This window comes from Nicrophorus vespilloides, unplaced genomic scaffold (assembly GCF_001412225.1).
Source record: "Nicrophorus vespilloides isolate i.1.1-1 unplaced genomic scaffold, Nicve_v1.0, whole genome shotgun sequence".
Lineage (NCBI taxonomy): Eukaryota > Metazoa > Arthropoda > Insecta > Coleoptera > Silphidae > Nicrophorus > Nicrophorus vespilloides.
The window spans coordinates 195,702-216,619 of NW_017095900.1; the positions used below are offsets into that span (position 1 = coordinate 195,702).

Below are 20,918 nucleotides of genomic sequence, written 5' to 3' on the forward strand. Positions count from 1 at the left end.
ACAACATCATAACAACATTAAATTCCAATCAATTTACACGAAAACACAATTATATTAATTAATAATATTAATCTTATTACGTTGATTTTTCTCTTTTAGCAATAGTTTATTTAATCCTCAAAAACATATAATTGTAATTGAAAGTGTAATGGAAAACATCCTATAAAATTAGAGCAAATTTCTAATCAAATAAATCTATTTCTAAGTGTTTACACAAGTATTTACCATGGATTTTTAAAAACTATAGTTCTATTCCATTACTAAACTTAATTTTGTTATATAATCACATATAAAGATGAACTTTTCAAATTAACATTAGAATTCTCCTCAATCATCATTATAATTAATTAAATTTGAATTTGAGTTCGCTTTTATTGAGGTTTTTACATTTTTTTTGTAGAAATCAATATGTTATGTTTTGTGAACTTCATCATCAGATATCTTTAATCCTATTGGATTATACATAATTAAATTATTTTTAAATTTATTAGCTTAAATGTATGGTTTCATTAATATTTACATTAATAAAACTTATAATTAACTAAGCCGTTATTTCGTGTCCTTGGATGAAAATCACTGTAGAATGTTGTCTGATGATGTGTCTTAGGGTTGTAAATAACTCAATTCAACGGATTTTACTTGTGATTTATTATTAATATTCTTTAAGCTAGTTTCTGATTTATTATATTATTTGTTATGCCCTTAACGATATTACTAAGACTTACTTAAAATACATAATCTACTTATAAAGTGAACTATTGTTAATACGGAGTAATAGTTGTGATTTGGTAGGACTTGATGCATATGTGTCGACACGGCAATGCAATTCTTTATCATTCTCCGAATCCGGTCCCAAATTTCGATGAGATTTGTCGATTCTGGTATTGATAACTTGTATTAATTCATATATACAAAAGTATTGTAAAAAGGTAATTGCTTCTGTCTCTAATTACTTCTAATGGTTGGACACAACAAGGACAAACATCCAAACATCACCTTTAGCTAAAGTTTTCCGCTTAGCATTTAGTGGAAATGACCTGTAGTAATTTGCACACAACATAACTGCCAGTTAAAGTTAATTAACTGATTTAGATTATCATACAACTATAATAATAATCATTTATAAAACTAATTTCGGATAATAAAAACCCAAATTTGGAATTGGTAAATAGATTTCATTCAAGTGGTTCCGAACGAGTAAACAAGCCTAGACTATAATGTCAATATTTGTACTAGCAGTAAGAAACATACGAATTCTTAAAAGAAATAGGAAACGAGAAACTATATAAATATTTATGTGAAAAATAAAATAAGACTTAAAACCTTAACGATATAAAATATATATTTATTTCCGTACATTCTACAACAGTTTTACGATCACAGTAATCAAAGCAAAAAAAAAATAATTAAATTCTCGTCACAATAAACGAATGTAATGCGCGATGCACATAAAAAAAACGATAATAATCAAGGTAGTAGTAATAAAATGGTGAAGAATCACCGATATTCTTGTATTGGTAGTTGTAATTCGGATTTTGATGTGCGCTGTTGAACTACATGGAGACCTCCTGTTTCATGGTTCCCATTTCTTCGAGGAACTCTTGCAGACCCTCCGGAACCTTCCCTTCATCGATCTCCTTAGACCAGTTGGTATACTAAAACCAAAATAAAGGATAAGCTTATAATTCTTATTTTTTTATATAGATTTTGAACCTTCTCCAGTTCCTTTCGTAGAGCAAACACTGCCTTTTCTCTATCGGAAACCAAGTCCTCCAAGTATTGGTAACGTAACTTTTTGCGAGCTCTGCACTCCCTCGCGCTTTGTCTACTACGTTCTAAAACAAAGATAAAAACATATATAAATAATGTAATTTTGTGTTATTTTAACCCTTTGAACGTCCAGAAATTCCTACATTTCTAGACCCAGACAACTTCGTCAACTGAATAGTATGGCCTGTCAAAATTCATCCCTTAACATACCAATCAAATTAGAGGGCCTTTTTGTATAAAATTATAATAACGCCTCACTAGGCATGTTAATAAGATGGTACAACGCGTGTCACACCACCCTTCAAAGAGTTAATAACAAATTAATCTTCATGACTATAAAAAATCAGCAGAAAACTTCATTGTAACTAAATAAATGATATTAATAAAAGCATATTCTAATTAAGTATAGTAATTGAGATTTATTGTTACCTAATTTGGCTTTCATGTCCACTTTGTCGGCACTCTTCCGTCCCGGCTTGCGTCCTCTCTTTCCCGATTCCTTACGGTGAGGACCCTCCTGCAATAACAAACAAACACAAAATTAAACCTCTTATTTCATCATCTTCGTTTCATTCTTCATTTTTGTTTATAAGTTTATTAATAGTAAAAAATATGCAAGTAAAATTCGTTGTAGTTTATGAAACATGTTTCCACTTTTATTTATTTAATATACAATTATAATAAATATAATATAAAAATAATATAATAAAAACTAAATTAAACCTCGTATTTCATTTAAAAAAGTGATCTTCGCTTCATTCTTCATTTTGATTCACAATTTAATTAATAAGTAAACAAAATAAACCATTAAAGTTTATGAAACATGTTTCCATTTTTATTTTATTTATTTACATGCTGCAATTATAACAAAAACTAAATTAAACTTCGTATTTCATTTAAAAAAGTCATCTTCGTTTCATTCTTTATTTTTATTCACAATTTAATTAATAAATAAACAAAATAAACCAGGAAAGTTTATGAAACATGTTTCCATTTTTATTTAATTACATGCTGCAATTATAACAACAACAAAAAAAACAGTCACAGGTTTCTTGAAGCACGACGCATTTTTATATTATCACTTCGACAATTCGTTACGTTTCTACAAGTCGACATTATCTTGTTTGTTGCTTAAGATAAGAGAAACTTTGCGGCACGGTTTCCGCAAGAAACAGAAACCAAACAAATCTAATCAGAACTAATTGAAAATTATTTAATATTTTCACTGTTAAACTCATTAGATATAAATAAGGTGCGCGTATTAAAAGTCTCAATGATAACGCGTTAATATTTGCTGTTTATTTATAAATCATGTGCAATGACATAAACTGTGTATTTTTTTTTTGCAAATACGTCGTAGTTTTCAACGCAATTTATATATTTTGTGCAACATATGATTATTGACATAATAAGTAGCAATTAGTAAGATAGATTGATTCATATGTTATCATTAGTTGGAGATGATTCATCAAGTTACTGTAGTTTTCTTGATATTTAGTTTACGTCTGCATTTTCATTGATATTTGTTACATGATAATAATTAATGTAAAGTATCATTTTTTTTTTGTAATTATTGGGAAAGTAGGTTTCATTCAAATTGTAATAAGCGCTGCGATCGATCGATTTGCATTGGAATCGGAGGCTTGGCAACCGTTCACGTGGCAACCAAGGTTTCTTGTTTATTTGTACCCGATTCGGGGATGCGACGGAGAAGAGATTCGAAGCGTTGAAGCAGTAAAATCCGTCGACGAAGAGTTAAAAATAAATAATCTTAATTGATGAGTACACCGGAGCAACGGATGTTCGAATTGCGCGCACTTTCATCAGCACGTGTTTTCCTTGAGATTGGGATAGGTAAAGGAGAGACAACAATAAAAAAAGAATGTATTATATGAAAAAAAAAACAACACATTATAACAACGAGCGATGGGATTGGCCATAAATAACGTAACCGGTTATTAATAAACGGCAGACTTTTCCAGCTAGACTTTTCCGCGGAAAAAGGAACGTGCCAGACATGACTTCAGCCACTTGATTAGCATTATTTAACATTTCAAATCAACTTATTTTTATTACTCTATAAACAATATCTATACACATCTTTGTCTTCATCTTCACATATTATAAAACCAAGTGAAATACAGTGAAATACCTCGCTTAACGAGTTTAATCCGTTCCAAAATTTCCGGATTTTTACTCGTATAGTGAAACATAAAATTCAAGTTTTAAAAATGATGAAACAGGCGGGCAATTCAGGACTTCTCATTGTCACTCGTTATGCGAAACTTCGCTCGTTAAGTTAAGCAATTTTCTTACAATTCATTTTGGTCGTTAAGCGAGGTTCCAATGTACATCAAAAACTACATCGTTTGAGGTAAAATCTATATACTGAATTATGCATATAATTACTATTTAATTATAATTAATACGTGGTTTAATTAATAGAAAGTCTTGTCCCATTTTAAAGTAAATCAATTTTCTTCATTTTAATTTTCAATTTAATGTACATTTCAAATGGTCACTCAAAAGTGAATAAGTAAACAAATTAAATGGCGAAAAAAACTGCGTTTTTGTTTAATTACAGGCCAACAAAGAAAATTTTGCTAATCTAATTGTTAAAGTTGACCAACAAACAAAAAATTGCAATAATTATTTCCAATGCAATTAAGTTTTGAAAGAAAACTTGAACATGAGATGTGTGTATATTTATATTTTTTTTTTCTATGAAAGTATGCTGCGATAATGAAACTTGTTCTTGTGATGATGATTGTATGCAAGCACACACAAGTTTCATTGCAAAAGAGAGAATCGAGGAAACGACGCGGAGAATACCCACGTTTACGTTAAGTAAATTTGCAACAATGATATTGAAAAAGCCAATCCCATTTTGCAGGCGAGAACCGGCGCGGAGATCGTCGGACGTTCGTCACTTAATTAGCACGCATCGTTGCAATTACGCAACTTATTTGGGTCGTAAATGTATTTACTTAAAAGAAAAAAGTATTATTTATACAAAAAACTAAGTTCTCATCTGCTTTGAAAAGTAACTAGTGTTTAATCAAATGTGCGTGTAAGAGAAACAAAAAACGGAATTCCACGAACTCGCATAAACGCAAGGACTTTTGTTTCGCAATCTATAAATAAATAGAAATAAGTCAATAAAACTAATGGCAATTGAATCAAATACGCATAGTTGGATTACAAAAACAAAAATTAATAATACATTCACCTTCATCACCTGTTTCCTTAATTATAACTGAAATACAAACATATCTTTTGATTGGAGTTAAATTGATTTGTTAATATTTCATAATTATATTCAGAAATTTATCAATAGATGAGTAAATTAAGTAATTAATACCTTATTTTGTAGAAACAAAAATAAACATTTCATAAGAGAACATCACATTTCTATTGTGCAAGTTTTATATTCAAATCAATTACAGTGGAACCTCGCTTAACGAGTTTAATCCGTTCCAAAATTTTTTACTCGTATAGTGAAACACATTCAAAAATACACATAATATGTGAACACCAGTTTTAAACATGATGTACTTCTCTTCTCATCGTCACTCGTTATGCAAAACGTCGCTCGTTAAGCGACTCATTTTTCTTACAATTAATTTTCTTTCTTATAGTACAACAATTTGAAGCTTTATCTTTATCATTTACTTTAAGATCTATAAAGTTGTTACTGTTATCATTCAATAACTTTAACACAAATTTAACATTCGTTTAATAATTCCATGGGATTTTATTTGTTAGTTAAGATTGTTGTGAGCGATTATGGATTTAACAGGTAGCAAATACACAAGTTGACACTTGTCGGTGATGGAGAGTATTATTGACTAAAGTAATAAACGTGCAGATTACAAGAGTTCTGGATTCTACTGTGCATTCATTCGTGATACAGACGCGCACTTAACAGGATGGATGGATTACGGTGAATCCGGAAATGACGATGACAATGGACGTTGCGTGTTACAAAGTGCTCGTCGTAATGGAGAACAGAACTAGTTCGCCGGGAAGGAGGAAAATCGAAGGTAGAACAACAACAACAAAAAAAAATAGGAACGAAGAAGTTGGTTAAAAGAAGATTGATTTGGTATTGCTCACCGTGATGCGTATAAATGCGTCGTGCTGCACACGCAGGAGTGGATCGTGTGTTACTAGCAGGCTATATAGTAGTAATTTATTGTTTCCTGTTTCCGTTTATCCTTCTTTATTACTTTACTTTATAATATTTGCAGAACTCTGTGCGCGCTTTTAGTGTTACGGTGAGGAAGGAAATGTGCAGCACGGACACCGACTTCGAACTGGTGGTGATGATCCTCCTGCAGGCCGATAGTAGCTAGGCTGGCCGACTCCTCTGATCGTCGTAGCCAGTTGGTCTGACCGCGAGACTCCGCGGCGGAACAGAAAACAAATTATATATTGCGCAGTTTTGTTTTGCGACTGAAAACGCGGCTGCCTGCGTTGTTACCGAGCCGAATGAACGGACGAACGTAAATACACATACTACATACATACATTAATACGTACATACATAGAACTATACATAACAGATACGTGCCTACACTTGGTCTACAGAGAGCACGCCACGAATCCAATAGATATAGGGTCTTCAAACCTGATCCTCTCCTTATAAAGCGCTCTTGATATTACTTAGATTGCGCTGCATATTATAGTAATCCTATATAGTTAAAGAATACGAAACTTTGTAATTTTATTTCTTTACAATAATATAATAAAACTTGATATCAATAGATAGCTTAAAGAGTTGATACATTATGTTTCAAACATTGTTTTACTGCAAAAAAATCATAATTTCATAATGAAAGAAACGAGTTTTTAAAATGACCCGGCGCCTCGTTAATTACGAAACAACCTAGGAATGTCCACACTTGATGAGGTCGTGTCCCAGTTGGCACTCGCTAAAATATTTGTTTCCGTTTCTTTATTCTTCCTTTATTCAGTCCTCTCCCTTTCATTGAAATGCGCAAACTGCGACTTACTTCTAAACCAGTTACATGCACATCATGCACGGTTCCCCCCGATTAATGTCACCATTCACTACGTTTTACCTTCAATCCCAATTACATACATTGCGATAGTCGCCGCTGCAAAACAGCTACATTAAACGAACGAAACAAAAAAAAACAAGCAAAGGAAATCGTGTATTCTTTTTCCCTCTCGTATCCATTTACATATCAAATGAATCCGACAAAATTTCAGCGAATTCGCGGAAATATCTCCAAGGTCCTCTCCATTAATAATAACAACGATAATAGTCCTTCAGCATTGATATAACCAGTGGTTAACTTGATGATGATGATGTTTGTTCGATGGTAATTCTCTTAACGAACGGAAAAATCTCCACGTATTTGCGTTTTTAATTACAGAGAACAAAATTATGCAATGAGCGCGTAGCGTGCGCTCGTTACGCAACTGTCTAGAGTCTAGACACTGGAAAATTGATAGAATTTTGTTTAACCAATCGATGAGTGCGCCAAAATCGACGATATGTTCCAATGCACAAATACAATTTGTTTGTTTCCTGAACGCAATTTCTACTTTTTTTTTTCCTGATGCGAATCGAATGATTAAAGGGCACAGATTATCCTCACACATTATCTCCATCGCAACTATTTATGTTATCCGGAAATAGCGAAAACGTCACAACAACAACAATATTTGTATTGCAAAACTTTAAATGTGTTTAAAGCTTTATTAACAGTAATGTTCAATGTTTTCGCATAAATAATATAAGAGTAATTAAATGAAATGTAAAAACGTCATAAATCAGCTAATAATTAACATTATGCAATACTTGTATTATATAAAAAGATGCACAATAAAAAAACACTTTGTTATGTAATCAAAGAACATGTAATTTTTTTTTATAATTTTCGAATTAATTTGCAAAATTAAAGCCAGTCACTAAATGTATTTTCTAGGGTCCTTAATCTTATTAAAATAATCTACAATTGTAAGTCTTAATCTGTTTCGTAAGAATGTAATGAATAATTTTTAAAAAATGTGCAAGTCAATTTTATTATATGCAACCATATTTACATGCGTGCTAGTAATGAAAACAAACCAACCAATGATAAATTTTCAGCGAAATTCCTATATTTAACACGAAATTTAATGATTCAATGAAACATCCCATGATTATTCATTAAATATGAATGACAACATATTCATGGACTTATAAGAGCATTATCGTTTGAGATATCGAATCGAAGCTGTTTGATGATTAAGAAACAAACAAATATGTGTATGATTAGATTATGCATTGATACAGTTACCGATAAGATAAAGTGTACTTTAAATTTAAAAATTCGCGCTCTTGATTGAGCGCGACGCGTGCGCGTTCGTGAAAAAATGTGTAACCCAATCGTGCCTCTCCTTAAGTTCGTTCACAGTGTAAATGGATCAAATTTATCATCGTTAAGCATATTTTTCGATCACTGCCAACTAGATTGGAGCGTTTCTTTTGCGAAAATATGTCTTTATGTTTGCAGTTGGAAACGCATCTTCGTGGTTTCCTTCTGTTTTTTTGTTGTTGTTGTTGTTCGAAGCAGGATCTTGGGATGGCTGTTATGTTATGGTGAGGCAACAAGGGTCGCATATCTTCGAAGTCTTAACACGAGTAAGGAGTATTAAATTGGATTGTCATGGACTACTCACGGATGGATTATGCTCCTCGATGATCGTCATCTCTTGGAACTCCATCGTTCACTCGCGTATGGGTTTCGTTTGTTTGTAAAATCGATTATGAAACAATCCGTTCCACACAAAACAGATCAACGTGTTGCTGTTTACAAACAACTACAAGGTCATTATATACACTCATTACGTCACGAGACTCGTGTCGTCCAATTAAAACGCGCGAATCCTGACCTCTGACGACCATTAATCCAACTACATTCAAATATTCAAAGGACAATTGATCCACCTTATTCTATTTTCATAATTAACGATCTCTATTTACTTTCTGCGTAGATTCATTTTATTATTTCTTATTTTAATGATACATTCACATTAAACAATGTTTTGATAATGAATTACTGTAATTGGTTGTGTAATGCACAATGTGAGGTAAAGTTTATTAAAAAATAAATAATTATATACATAAATATACAAATAATAAAAGAATACTCTATAACATGGTGTGTTATTTTTAAATAGTTGCGTTGAGGCGAAAAACGAAAGGTGTGCTAAAATATTTACTGACGAAATAATAATTGCACTAATTATCCTGAAAGTGATCACACATAGCCCTATATCATAACGTACAGCATACTTGGCACTAATAACATGTATTTTACTTGATTATCTTGAACTTAAAAAAACATGTAAATATATCGAGAAACTCCATCGTAAAATATTGGTTTTGACAAATATTGTTATTAAAGCTAATTATAAATATATTTATTAGACGTAAAATTACTAAGGCCACCTTGACTCGTCATTTCCATAGAAACGAGGAATGTGTTTTAGAAACATTAAGCACACAAGCACCTAAACTCGCCATTCCCAACGTCGATCCTCAATGGTATAAGGTTCTAGGATTCACGCTGATCATCTCGTTTGTGCTGCAAATTAGTTTCAATTATTCATTTGACCGTGAAGTGATAAATTAAAGCTTACCTCTTTCCGCATTTAATATGGATAAATAGTAAAGCTATACCCAAAACGAGGCAGACGCAGCCCACCACAATGTAGGCAATTCCCAAAAACGGATTCTTCCCTCCCAACAAAGAAGTCGTACTCAAAATCATCCTTTTTGAGCCGTCAAAAGCGCTCACGTCGTAATCTGAAATTCATTAAATCAAATGTCACATCCACTAACACAAAGAAAAGTAGGTCGACTCGACCATCCCAAATTGTATTGATTAAATGATAAAAATGAACTTACAATAATCAACGACTAGCTCATATTCGCCTTTCTGAAGACCATCAGCGTATCCTTCCTCCGTGTGATTCACCCTGCGATAGATCTTCCTAAAGGTCGGAAGCGCAGCAGTTCTCATCCACACGATTAGGTCTTCGTTTTGGAAGCCGTTGTTGTCAGGGTTTTTAAGATCTAATTCGTATATGTTTTTCCTCCAATCTTTGGGTTTGCTGAAATTCTTGAATGCCATTTCCAAATCGCCTTCGGGATTCTTAAATTTAATATTCTTATCCGAATCCCACGCTATACCAGTGTTTATAAGCGGAACACTATGTTTTCCCTTATTGATCGTTAACACATCTACAAACACAAGTTTTCAATCACTATAAAAGTAACTTTTTAATTGTAATAATTTACCGCTGAATAACGAGTTGGCTATGGCTCCACAAGGTGCGATAGGTTTACCATCAGCAGCGTAAGCAAAGGGTAGACAATCGGTTGAAGGCGCCAGATTCAAATTACCCAACAGTTGATTATCGTCTCGTGATTTAACGTATCTCCTGTGGTTTTGGTAAAAGTTGCTCAATCCATAATACATGTAAACTTTACCCTAAAATCATCAAATCAATAAAACGAAAACTCTTTTAATCTAAGCATTCTCACCTTGAAATCAGTATCCAAAGTGAACTGCATATGACATATGCAAGGATCTTTGGTGGCATCAAAGCCTTCTTCTTTAATGATTTCAGCACAGGGCCTGCCCATGTCCTTTATGTACCCATCATAAAGCTTCTCAGTTTTATTACACAAAGTATAATCAATGATCTTCTCCTTGACCTCATCAGAAAAGTACAGCAGAGCAATCCCAACAGGAATGAAAGCGATTCCAATCACAAAGAAGGCAGGAAGAACAGTTCCTGCAGTTAGGATAGGTTGCCATGCTGGTAGTCGTTGTTGCTTGAAAGCAGAATCTGCAAATTAACAATAAAAAAAAACATGAACTCCTTGAATCATCACTCACAAAGTCTCCCCATTTTTACAGAACTGCACTGTTCGTACAATTTTTTCTCCAAATGAATAAAATATGTGATATTGAATTATGGATTGGCAATTATCAGAAAACATGTGTGAGTGTATGTAATTTAACAACAGAGTATGTGGATTGCTTGCAGCTGCAGTTTTCAGTAACTTAAAATATTGACATGCCTATAATTAGGTTAGTCATCAAGTTTTGATACTAAAATCAATAATAGTGCAATAGATTTGTGCTTTAACAGACACACACACATATTTTCTATATAAGTTGATGGGAACAACAATAATAAAGGTAAAGAATGTACTGAAGTTCTGGGAAGCTAAAGTAAAATCAATAAATCTGGGATTGGTTATTGATGTATTAAGACCAGCACTCACCAGAAGGCTTCTTGTTTCGCAAGCTGGAATCAGCACTTTCTGGTGCCATTGTTTCAAATCACTTATTTAAAATTTTCTATGCTTATTTTACTTTGAGAGTAAACGAATAACTAATAATATTTGTGTATGTTGCTGGCCACTTTAACTACTACCCATTGATCTGTCACACTGACATTTAGGTATAACAGCGTTGCAATGTTCCCAAAAACATATGTTCTTCTAAAACACTTAATACTCAATTAGGAAATATTACAATTTACTAATTAAGTAAAGAGTGTTTAATTAAATAATCCATTCATTATCTATTTTTAATTGTATTGTCTATACACTGTTGCCATTTTTAATTACATTTATATCTGAAATTCCTGAAATTTTTTTTTTGGAAAAAAACTACAAGTTTTTGAAAAGCTACATACTTTCAAATACTTAATGAATTCTATATATAAACCCTATTAATCAAAACTTAATTAATCTTAGTGAAAACAAATGAATACTCAATAATTAAAGTATGAAAGAATATAAAGAAAATGGATGGAAAGACCTAGGCTCAGTAGTTGTTAATAATTGAAATTATCTAAATCTATTTATGTGATTCTTATATTACATTATAATTGTTGATATTATAAATAAAACAGTTAATTTTTACGAAGGGACAGAACTGTATTTAAATAAACATACATTTATAGTAAGTTCAATATTTCTCCATGGTTATTGGTCAAAATCTAATTTACTTGTGATAATTCGTGAAATTATATTATGTAAATATTATGATAGTCATATGATATTTTATCAACGATTTTGTTGATTAACAATAATAAACAATAGAAAAGATAATAGGTGTACTTACCACGTTCCCAGATATATGTAGGCATACTTCAATATCATGGTAATGCGATGGTAGACGAAAACAGACTAAAAGGTGTTGATTAAAACACTTTTGTACTTTATTTACTAATCCAATTATTTGAAATGTGCGATTTCAATCACGTACGAAGTGTCCATCAGATTGTTTTTATAACATTGCATAAACATATATGACGACACAAACCACAAAATAATCAATACATTTAAATGTTGAATTACTTTGTAGTAAACAATAAGATAATTATGAACATAAATCATCATGAAATTTGAATTTTACTATTCCTTTAGTTGATAATTAATACTAGAGATGGCACAGAATCTTGATATTTGAAGAAAAACCAGTAAATTTGTTTATAACTACAATATTTTGATATTTATACTTGATGTAAATAATTCTACAGATTAGATCATTATATAATAATACTTAACGATATTCATTTTGTATTTAAATCTATGCAATATTCATGAAATTTAAATTTTACTATTCTTTTACTTGAGAATTAATACTAGAGATGGCACAGAATCTTAATATTTGAAGAAAAACTAGTAAATTTGTTTATAGCTACAATACTTTGATATTTATACCTGATGTAAATAATGCTAATAAAGCTACAGATTATATAATAATACTTAAGGATATTAATTTCGTATTTGAATTCAAGTAGAAATTTACAAAATTTGTTATTATTTTTTAAAGTAAAGCAACAATTACTTGGATATTTAATGCATTATCTAATAATAAAACTAAATTTAATGTGTTTCTACTCAAATTGGAGAAATGTAATGTTCATTTGAATTAATTGTGTTTACCAATCTGAACTACAAGATATTTGCTTTTGGCGGTAATATTGATTCTTTGAATCTGCTTTGAAATCCAAACAGAAATTCACAAACAATCCCAGAACATAACCTATGCAAAAAAAAATTGAATGTTATTTGTGAATATGGATTCAGATGAAGAATTCAGTCAATTTTGTGATAATTATTTGGAGGAAGACACTGTAAGTTATCATGAAAACAGTATTAATTAGAAATGTCATTAATTCATTATTGTTTTATAATGATTTTAGAATTTGATACTTGATAATAAAGATACTAACAGACTTATTGAAGGCTCTAAGGATTTATCAGGTAATTCGTATTTAGTACTGTTGGGGTGTTGTTGTAAATGTGTGTTTTCTTAGATTTGGAAGCTCCACAACAATGTCACATAGATGTTTTGAAGAAAGTGTTTGGTCATACAACATTCAGACCTATGCAATGGAAAGTGATAAATTCCATTATCAAAGATAAAAGAGACAACTGTGCTATCATGGCTACAGGATATGGGAAATCTTTGTGTTACCAATTTCCAGCAATGTATTTGAAAGGAATCACTGTAGTCATATCACCTTTGATTTCTTTAATGGAAGATCAAGTTCTTTCATTGAAGGTAAATCTAACTTGTTGTATAAATCTTATATATCTTCTAATTGAATAATTTTAGATGGCCAATATACCTGCTACTTTAATGTGCTCATCAAATGCTAAAATAAGAGATACAGCTGATGAGATTTTGGATGATGAATATAGACTGATTTACATGACTCCAGAGTTTGTGTGTGGCTCATTTGGATCTGGATTGTTGCAGAAAATGCACAAAAATCTGAATTTGGTGCTGATTGCCATCGATGAGGCGCATTGCGTGAGCACCTGGGGTCACGATTTTCGTGCCACGTACCGTCATTTGGGTGATCTCAAGAAATACTGTCCAGATGTACCATTCTTGGCTGTAACAGCCACCGCGACTGCAGTAGTCCGAAGCGACATAGCAAAGTCTTTAAATTTGAGGTAAAAAATTACTTTGTTACGTTACATTTCTATTGGATGTATTACATTTTTAGGAACCCGCAGTTTTTGTGTTCCGGTTTCGATAGACCTAACTTGTTTTTTGAAGCGCACAGTAAGAGCAAATCCAATCAAATTTTGTCGGATATCAAAAAATGCATGCATTTAAGCAAATTTAAAGGATCCACGATCATTTATTGCATCACGAAGAAGATGACAGAAACCATAGCGCAATTATTAAATTGTTTGTATGAAATATTTAAGAAAATTTAAATCTACTGAAACTCTAAAATTTTAGCGAATGGGGTGCAATGTGGAATGTATCATGCTGGTATGAGTCTACCGAAAAGGAAGGAAACGCACGAAAACTTTGTTAAAGACAAGGTGAAATGTATTGTAGCCACGGTTGCTTTCGGAATGGGTATAGATAAACCGGATGTGAGGAATATTATACATTACGGCGCTTCCAAAGATTTAGAAAGTTACTATCAGGAAGTTGGAAGAGCGGGAAGAGATGGTCAACCTGCGAAATGCATAGTTTTCTACGGCAGGGACGATTTTCAAATCCAAAAGTAACTACAAAAATAACAAGTTGAATTAAACATAACATATAAACTTCTAGACTCCTCAACGAACAAGTCAAAATGAATGAAAGTGTGAGGAAACACAAGGAAAACATGTTGAATTTGATGCAAAAGTACTTGGACTCCAATGGATGTAGGAGATCGTTCATCCTCGACTACTTTGGCGATTCAAACTATCAAGTTGCAGATGAATCTGCGTGTTGCGATAATTGCTTAAAGAAGTATGATTTTAGTTAATTTGAGTTTCTTGTAATTACAAGTATTTTATTTCAGGATAATCGATCCTAATTTCGAAGAAAATCGTTTGGTTGATTTTACTGAAGATTCTCGAGTTTTGTTGAATGGAATGGACGGAATGGGGGGTAAATTCGGATTGGAGAAATATGCTTTGTTCTTGCGCGGCTCTTATAGCAGCAAATTGAGTGCGCAGTTGAAACAACACCCTTTACACGGAAGTGGTAAATATAAATCCGAAGGATGGTGGAAAGCACTAGGTAATTATTTAAAAAAAAAATCGGAATTGTTTTTAAATATCTGTACTTAGCCATTCAATTATGCAATGAGGGTTCTATTGTTAAGGAATTCGTAAAGAAATCGACGTTTTCGTATAGTACATTCGTTGTGAGCGATAAAGGGTATAGGTTTTTGAATGACAAAAATGCGAAGCTCTTGCTCGAACCAATTCCAGAAATAAAGCTATTGTTACCACGGACATCAATAGAGTAAGTTAAATTATTCTTAATTATACTTATTTAACAAATACTATTGTTTCAGTTTTAGAATTGAAGAAGCGGAATCGATTCCGCAAACTGTGGCTGTGACCCATCCACTCGAAACAGTTGTTGCGTGTGGTAGCAGTTTACAAAACTTCGGGAAAAGGGTGGAGAGTGAAGAAGAGAGAAAGAAGCGCATGGATATTTACTCAATTCTGATGTCGAAGAGATTAGACATTGCCTCAGATTTAGATTGTATGCCTTACATGGTGGCTTCAAACGAGGCTTTACTCAATATGTCAGAGAAGAAACCAATCAACGTAGCTCAGTTTCGTGAGCATAATTGTAAGAATTGAAGAATGTACGTGTGTTATAATTAAGTAAATTCTGATTAATTTTAGATGACGGTTTCAACGATAATAAGATAGAAAAGTTTGCTCAATACTTTATTGATATTATAAGGGAAAATTGCGATTTCGTTGAAAGCTCGGCTCCAGCAAAACCGCAGGAAATTAAAGATATTTTGGAGAAGAATCCTGTACCTAATGCAAAGGTTGGCGCTTCCGCTTTGAAGACGTACGCTCTCTTCGAAGCTGGAAATTCAGTGAAAGAAATATCAGTGGAGAGGTTTGAATTTCTAAATCAATTTTGTTCTTTTAACATTAACGAAAATTATTCTGCAGAGGTATAGTTGCATCCACGGTGTTTTCCCATTTGATAGACTGCAGCAAGATGGGATTTCCTATTAAACTAATCGAGTTAGGTGTAACGGGTGAACTGAGGGATCTCATAATCAAGGTTATTAAGAACCCACCCATTAATAATGGTAACTATGGTTAATCTGATTATCCAGTAAATAAACTCAGTTTTTGTTTCTTCTTGCAGATATGACTTCGATAACGCCTATTAAGAATGCGTGTCCAGAGGAGATTACCTACGACAACATTAAAATCGTCATAACTTATCTCCTGGTACGCGAGCATCTGCAAAGTCTGCAGATTCCCTACACCGAATTCGAAGACATCACTTACGATGAAGTGGTGGAGGTGATGAAGAAGTCAGTTGCAAACACCTCGTTGACGCAAGAAGGCGCTTTGGATGAGTTGGTTCGAGGTTTCGAAGACGACGAAAGCTTTACTTCCTCTCATCTACACAAGAAACCTAAACTGGATGAGAGCGACCTATTCGATATACTCGATTCACCGTAATTAATTATACCATTTATTGTTGAATATTTTTTTAATTTAATCTATTAAGTTTTCTCGCGTTTTCCATTCGTTTTTGAGTGCCTGGCGCTTCTGCCTCTTACGCTCCATCTCCGTAGTCTTTTTGTTATCGAGCAGCTTCGCCTGGGCCTCCACACTATTCTCTTTATTTATTAAATTATCTAATTTTGTGACTAATAGTGATCTTGCTTTCTTCCTGTTCTGATCCAAAGATCTACTCTCGTGGCATTTGATGACAATCCCAGTTGGTAGATGTTTCAGAACAACACAATTGGATGTTTTGTTGGTTGCTTGTCCCCCTGGTCCACTCCCTCGGACATGCTGTTCCAGCAATTCACTATCAACTAACTTGGGTACTTTGGAGTAATCTAATTTATGCTTACAACGGACAAAAGTAAAGCATATTCTATTTACACTAGTCAACATGTTTATTTATATTACAGCTTGCCTTTCAAGCAAAGACAATCCTTTCTGAAAACAAAAACAAAAAGATACAATTATAATACTTAAGCAACTTTTAAACAGTACCTGATAGTTAAAAGACACCTTCGTTGGATCACTAAGTGATTTATTATTTTTGAATTCCTTCTTTATCCTTTTGTAAAAGTAGGTTTTATCAGTGAGTTGTAATTGCTGACCGTAACGTAACAAATCTTTGTACAGTCTTAATACTTGTATCTTATCCATCATATTATTAAGATCTTGGAATAAAGCAATTTTCAAGATATTTAAATCATGGCTTTAGAGGTTATAATTTCTAATTATTACAAGCAAATATAGATGGAGCCGAATCCATGAAAGGTTCATTTATTATTTTGATAGAGACAGATGGAGCTTGGTGCATCATATTTATGATTTTTTTTTTAAAGAGAGAAGTAATTTGCATTATTTATAAATTGATATATTTATGTATGTTGTTATAATATTAATGATAAAACGAGTATAATCATAAACATGCTAATATAAATGTATATTATAAATACACAGTTAGTTTACAATTTCATAAGTATTCATAAAATGAAATGCAGTTAATTATGTCATTAAATTAGAGATAAACGACTATAATTAAATGAAAATCAAGGCTGCAAGATTCTTTTTGTAGTTCTTAGTCACATGAACATATTTTTCAGCGGTACTGATCAATCAAAATCCCGACATTCGAAATCTCGACAACCATAACCCCGACAGTATCAAAATGCCGACATATTATGGTTGTCGACAGTATTAAAATCAAAATAATTGTATTTTAGATTATTTCTTATTGTTAAAGTTTATTATGAATAAGTCGAGATTTCGAATGCTGCGATATTGGGATTTTCATTGTCGGGATTTCGAAATGGTTCCATTTTTCCGGACTTCATTATGCTTTTCTTCACATATCTCGTTGGATTTGCAAGTGCTTTATGAGCCGTGAAAAATAAAAGGTATCAGTGATGATGTATATTTAGTTACAGATGCGTTTATTTCTGTTTTTTCAACGCACGTCCGTCCATACACTCAAATGCATACCTACCTACCTCTACCACCTACCTACTCAGACGCCTTCAGCAACGAATGCGAATAATATGTAATGAGAAAGCATCCGAATCGTGGAGATTTTCCCCCCGTGTCCTGTTATTCGGCAGTAAAAGTGGCCTCTCTGCCAATTGGCAGAACCACCGAAAAATTCGCGAACACACACACATTTTGCTTTCACAAATCAAAATCTCAATATAGAAAATATTTCGAATTGCTTTCATTCTATATTCTGGAACAACCAATTTGTTGCAACCATAATAATTAAATAATTTAATTGCAAAACCGAATGATACGAATTAGTACATTTTATAATTGCGTTTCAATTATCAATGAAACGATACACAAACAAGTCTAGAGCATTAATTAATTAAATGATTGAATTGAATAAAATGCAATTAAATTATTTTACAATCGGAATTTAATTACAAATAATAAAAAAAAAATCACTTCGATAAATTGGAACGAATTAAACAGCAACTGGAATTGTTATTAGTTCAGCATTTGATGGATCGACAGAGTTTATCGTACATACTAGAAAGTAGAAAAGTCTTAAATCATGTTACTTAGCAGTGGAATTGCCTCAGTTTTTTGTTTCTTTCATCTCATCAGTATGAATCGGTCTATTTCTTTCTTCTCTTTTTTTCTACATTAGCTACTAATAAAATGACTTGCAATTTTGAGCTACAATGTAAAATTAATTTTTTATTATCTTTAATTCTGATGGTGTTGAATGTAAATAGAAGAAAATATTTGTTATTATCGTTGCGCTATTTTATTATTAACGGATATTGTTTAAACTCTTTTCGCAATTAAAAGTGCATTAGATTGCGCCGAGAGTTGAGAGCCAAATTACAGGTCGGCGTTCGTTTTCCGATTCAGCGTTTAATTGCCTTATCTTAATTAAATCTCTTCTTTTTTAATAACAAAAGAAATGAAGTACATAAATAAATGAATACAACGAGGTGGAGATGTTTCTGTAGAAAGTAATCGCATTCGCGCATCTTAATAAACTTATGATTTTTGTTAGCTGATAGTTTCATATTTTATACCATTGTAATAGCTATGACTTACAAAAAATTAAAATCGATATTTTGTAGTTACGTTTTTAGATATTGGATTAGGACCACTGCTTTACCTGATGTACACAGCATATATTCCTAAAACTAACAATATTACGATTGCAACATTAACTGATGATACAGTAATCTTAGTATCAGATGAGAATCCAGCAGTAGCATCCGAATATCTACAGGACAATTTAGATAAGCTACAAGAATGGCTTAAAAAATGTAGAATAGCAGTTAACGAAATGAAATCCGTGCATATCACATTCACGTTAAAGAAAGACACCTGCCCAACTGTAAGACTTAATGGACAAGATCTGCCCAAAGCAACAAAAGTCAAATATCTAGGCATGCATCTAGACCAGAGGTTCCCAAACTTGTTTGTGTCGTAGACCCCTTGCCATGTTTTTCGGTTTTGGATGGACCCCCTACTTACCTGATATTGATTTTTTGTAAATTTCTAAGTGTAGTGAAGTTTAGTGTTAAAATTTTATACATAAATTAAAACTACTCAAAATAGAATTTTGTATTTGTTATATAAAATATAGGTAACATAAAATAAACTAAGCAATAAGTAAATGTTTTTAGTGAGAAGGATGAACCTGATGCTTTAATAAAAAAATATCAACATTTGGCGTCAATTTTGTAAGGTTTAATCTTAAATCTGCTCGTCTAATGATGTCCAGTCTGTTTCTTTTTTTCGTTAGGAGATTGGTAACAGCTTTCCACTAGGTATGACGATGGAAAGGAAATTAAAAATTTCCTCGCTATATTCCATAATACGGGATAAGTAACGAACGGGTATGTTGTTTTGCAGCCATAATTGCTGATATCCGTTTTTAAACTGAACCTTAAGATCTTCGTTTGTACTTAGTTCAGTCAGTTCCTCTTGTATTATGACATTCGTTTCTTCTATGTCACCATATGGGTTATTTATCCACGGTGGTATTATCATAGTCAAAACGTCCTCAAACCTAGTTTCTAAATCTGAATAGAGGGCATTTAAATGTTGAACGTAGGTTGTTGAAACGTCCTCTTCCTGGCAGTTTGTCTGTGACAAATTGGGGAACTGGGAAAATTAGCCCCGTCTAATATTTTGCTTCATTAGTTTAACTATGGCACGAAACGCTGATAAGATGGACTTTGTTTTAATCAAATTTATTTTTATTTTTAGTATCCGGAAATTCTACAATAGTCTCAAAAAGTGCAAAAAAAATCTAACATAAGCCTTTCGATAGCTAAGGTACTTCAGTGTGAAGGAGTAATTGATGTAAGTATTCAACGCGTTTCTTCGGATTACTGCATCAATGACTAATTGAAGAGATTCATACAATCTAACACTCAAATTTTTACAATATGTATAAGTATTTATATTATAAGATAGTATAATAGATAGTAAATAGGTACTATCAGTGTATGTTGAGATCCACTATCGTGGACCCCCATTTTCATTTCATGGACCCCCAAATTTTTTTTCGCTGACGTAGACCCCTGCGTTAGTCCACTTTCAGGTTGTCATAGACCCCTGAGGGTCGATATAGACCATTTTATGGACCCCCAAATTTTTTTTTCGCTTACGTAGACTCCTTGCAAGTTGCTATAGACCCCTGGGGGTCGATATAGACCCCTTTGGGAATCACTGCTCTAGGCTAACTTCGGGTGCCTCGACGCACACAAATTTGGAGACTCTGATCTGACCAAAGTAACAAAAATCAAATATCTAGCCATGCATCTCTTCACCCGGAAAGATCACATTTAGGCTAACAGGGAGCAATTAGAAATAATGGTTATAAAACTCTACTGGCTTCTAGGAAAAACGTATGGTATCCAATAGTGGGGTGCGGCCAGTAAATCGAACATACAAATTATACAAAGGTTCCAATCAAAATGCCTAAGAAATATTATTAGGGCTCCATGGTTTATCAGGAATAAACAAATACACGAAGATCTTCATATAGATATAGTCGAGGATACAATACCAACATTAGTAGTTGATGCTAAGATATACTGGAGTCACATACTAAAGTTCCGGCCTAGTC

At 32.6% G+C, this 20,918-nt stretch overlaps 5 protein-coding genes across 7 annotated transcripts; 1 reads left to right on the forward strand and 4 right to left on the reverse strand.

Moving 5' to 3' along the window:
• Positions 1-1,324: 1,324 nt before the first annotated feature.
• Positions 1,325-8,611, reverse strand: LOC108568103 (cAMP-responsive element-binding protein-like 2). Its single transcript, XM_017929033.1, has 4 exons — positions 8,464-8,611; positions 2,200-2,287; positions 1,714-1,835; positions 1,325-1,655 (listed from the first exon to the last, which is right to left on the reverse strand). Exons 1-4 carry the CDS (start codon positions 8,506-8,508, stop codon positions 1,554-1,556), a joined length of 357 nt encoding a protein of 118 aa, XP_017784522.1. The 5' UTR covers positions 8,509-8,611; the 3' UTR covers positions 1,325-1,553.
• Positions 8,612-8,963: 352 nt separating this feature from the next.
• On the reverse strand, positions 8,964-11,268 carry LOC108568001 (cell cycle control protein 50A). The gene is made up of 6 exons (XM_017928843.1): positions 11,084-11,268; positions 10,334-10,641; positions 10,088-10,280; positions 9,695-10,030; positions 9,427-9,592; positions 8,964-9,371 (listed from the first exon to the last, which is right to left on the reverse strand). The coding sequence occupies exons 1-6, from the start codon at positions 11,130-11,132 to the stop codon at positions 9,326-9,328; spliced, it is 1,098 nt and encodes a 365-aa protein (XP_017784332.1). The 5' UTR covers positions 11,133-11,268; the 3' UTR covers positions 8,964-9,325.
• A 1,552-nt stretch (positions 11,269-12,820) lies between these two features.
• Positions 12,821-16,301, forward strand: LOC108568076 (Werner syndrome ATP-dependent helicase-like). The gene is made up of 13 exons (XM_017928987.1): positions 12,821-12,948; positions 13,018-13,078; positions 13,132-13,379; positions 13,434-13,777; positions 13,831-14,018; positions 14,073-14,346; positions 14,397-14,579; positions 14,632-14,852; positions 14,903-15,080; positions 15,133-15,416; positions 15,473-15,698; positions 15,755-15,897; positions 15,957-16,301. Exons 1-13 carry the CDS (start codon positions 12,877-12,879, stop codon positions 16,277-16,279), a joined length of 2,745 nt encoding a protein of 914 aa, XP_017784476.1. The 5' UTR covers positions 12,821-12,876; the 3' UTR covers positions 16,280-16,301.
• LOC108568085 (probable peptide chain release factor C12orf65, mitochondrial) lies at positions 15,921-16,744 on the reverse strand. Of its 3 annotated transcripts, none has more exons than XR_001891281.1 (3): positions 16,290-16,744; positions 16,103-16,219; positions 15,921-16,005 (listed from the first exon to the last, which is right to left on the reverse strand). XR_001891281.1 is itself a non-coding variant. In XM_017929007.1 (1 exon), the coding sequence occupies exon 1, from the start codon at positions 16,721-16,723 to the stop codon at positions 16,316-16,318; it is 408 nt and encodes a 135-aa protein (XP_017784496.1). In that variant the 5' UTR covers positions 16,724-16,744; the 3' UTR covers positions 16,239-16,315. The 3 variants fall into 3 exon arrangements, 1 of the variants encoding a protein (XP_017784496.1); XR_001891282.1 differs by having other exon boundaries at positions 16,103-16,232; XM_017929007.1 differs by lacking the exons at positions 15,921-16,005; positions 16,103-16,219 and having other exon boundaries at positions 16,239-16,744.
• On the reverse strand, positions 16,682-17,046 carry LOC108568096. Its single transcript, XM_017929019.1, has 2 exons — positions 16,826-17,046; positions 16,682-16,768 (listed from the first exon to the last, which is right to left on the reverse strand). Exons 1-2 carry the CDS (start codon positions 16,985-16,987, stop codon positions 16,730-16,732), a joined length of 201 nt encoding a protein of 66 aa, XP_017784508.1. The 5' UTR covers positions 16,988-17,046; the 3' UTR covers positions 16,682-16,729.
• Between the last annotated feature and the right edge of the window lie 3,872 nt (positions 17,047-20,918).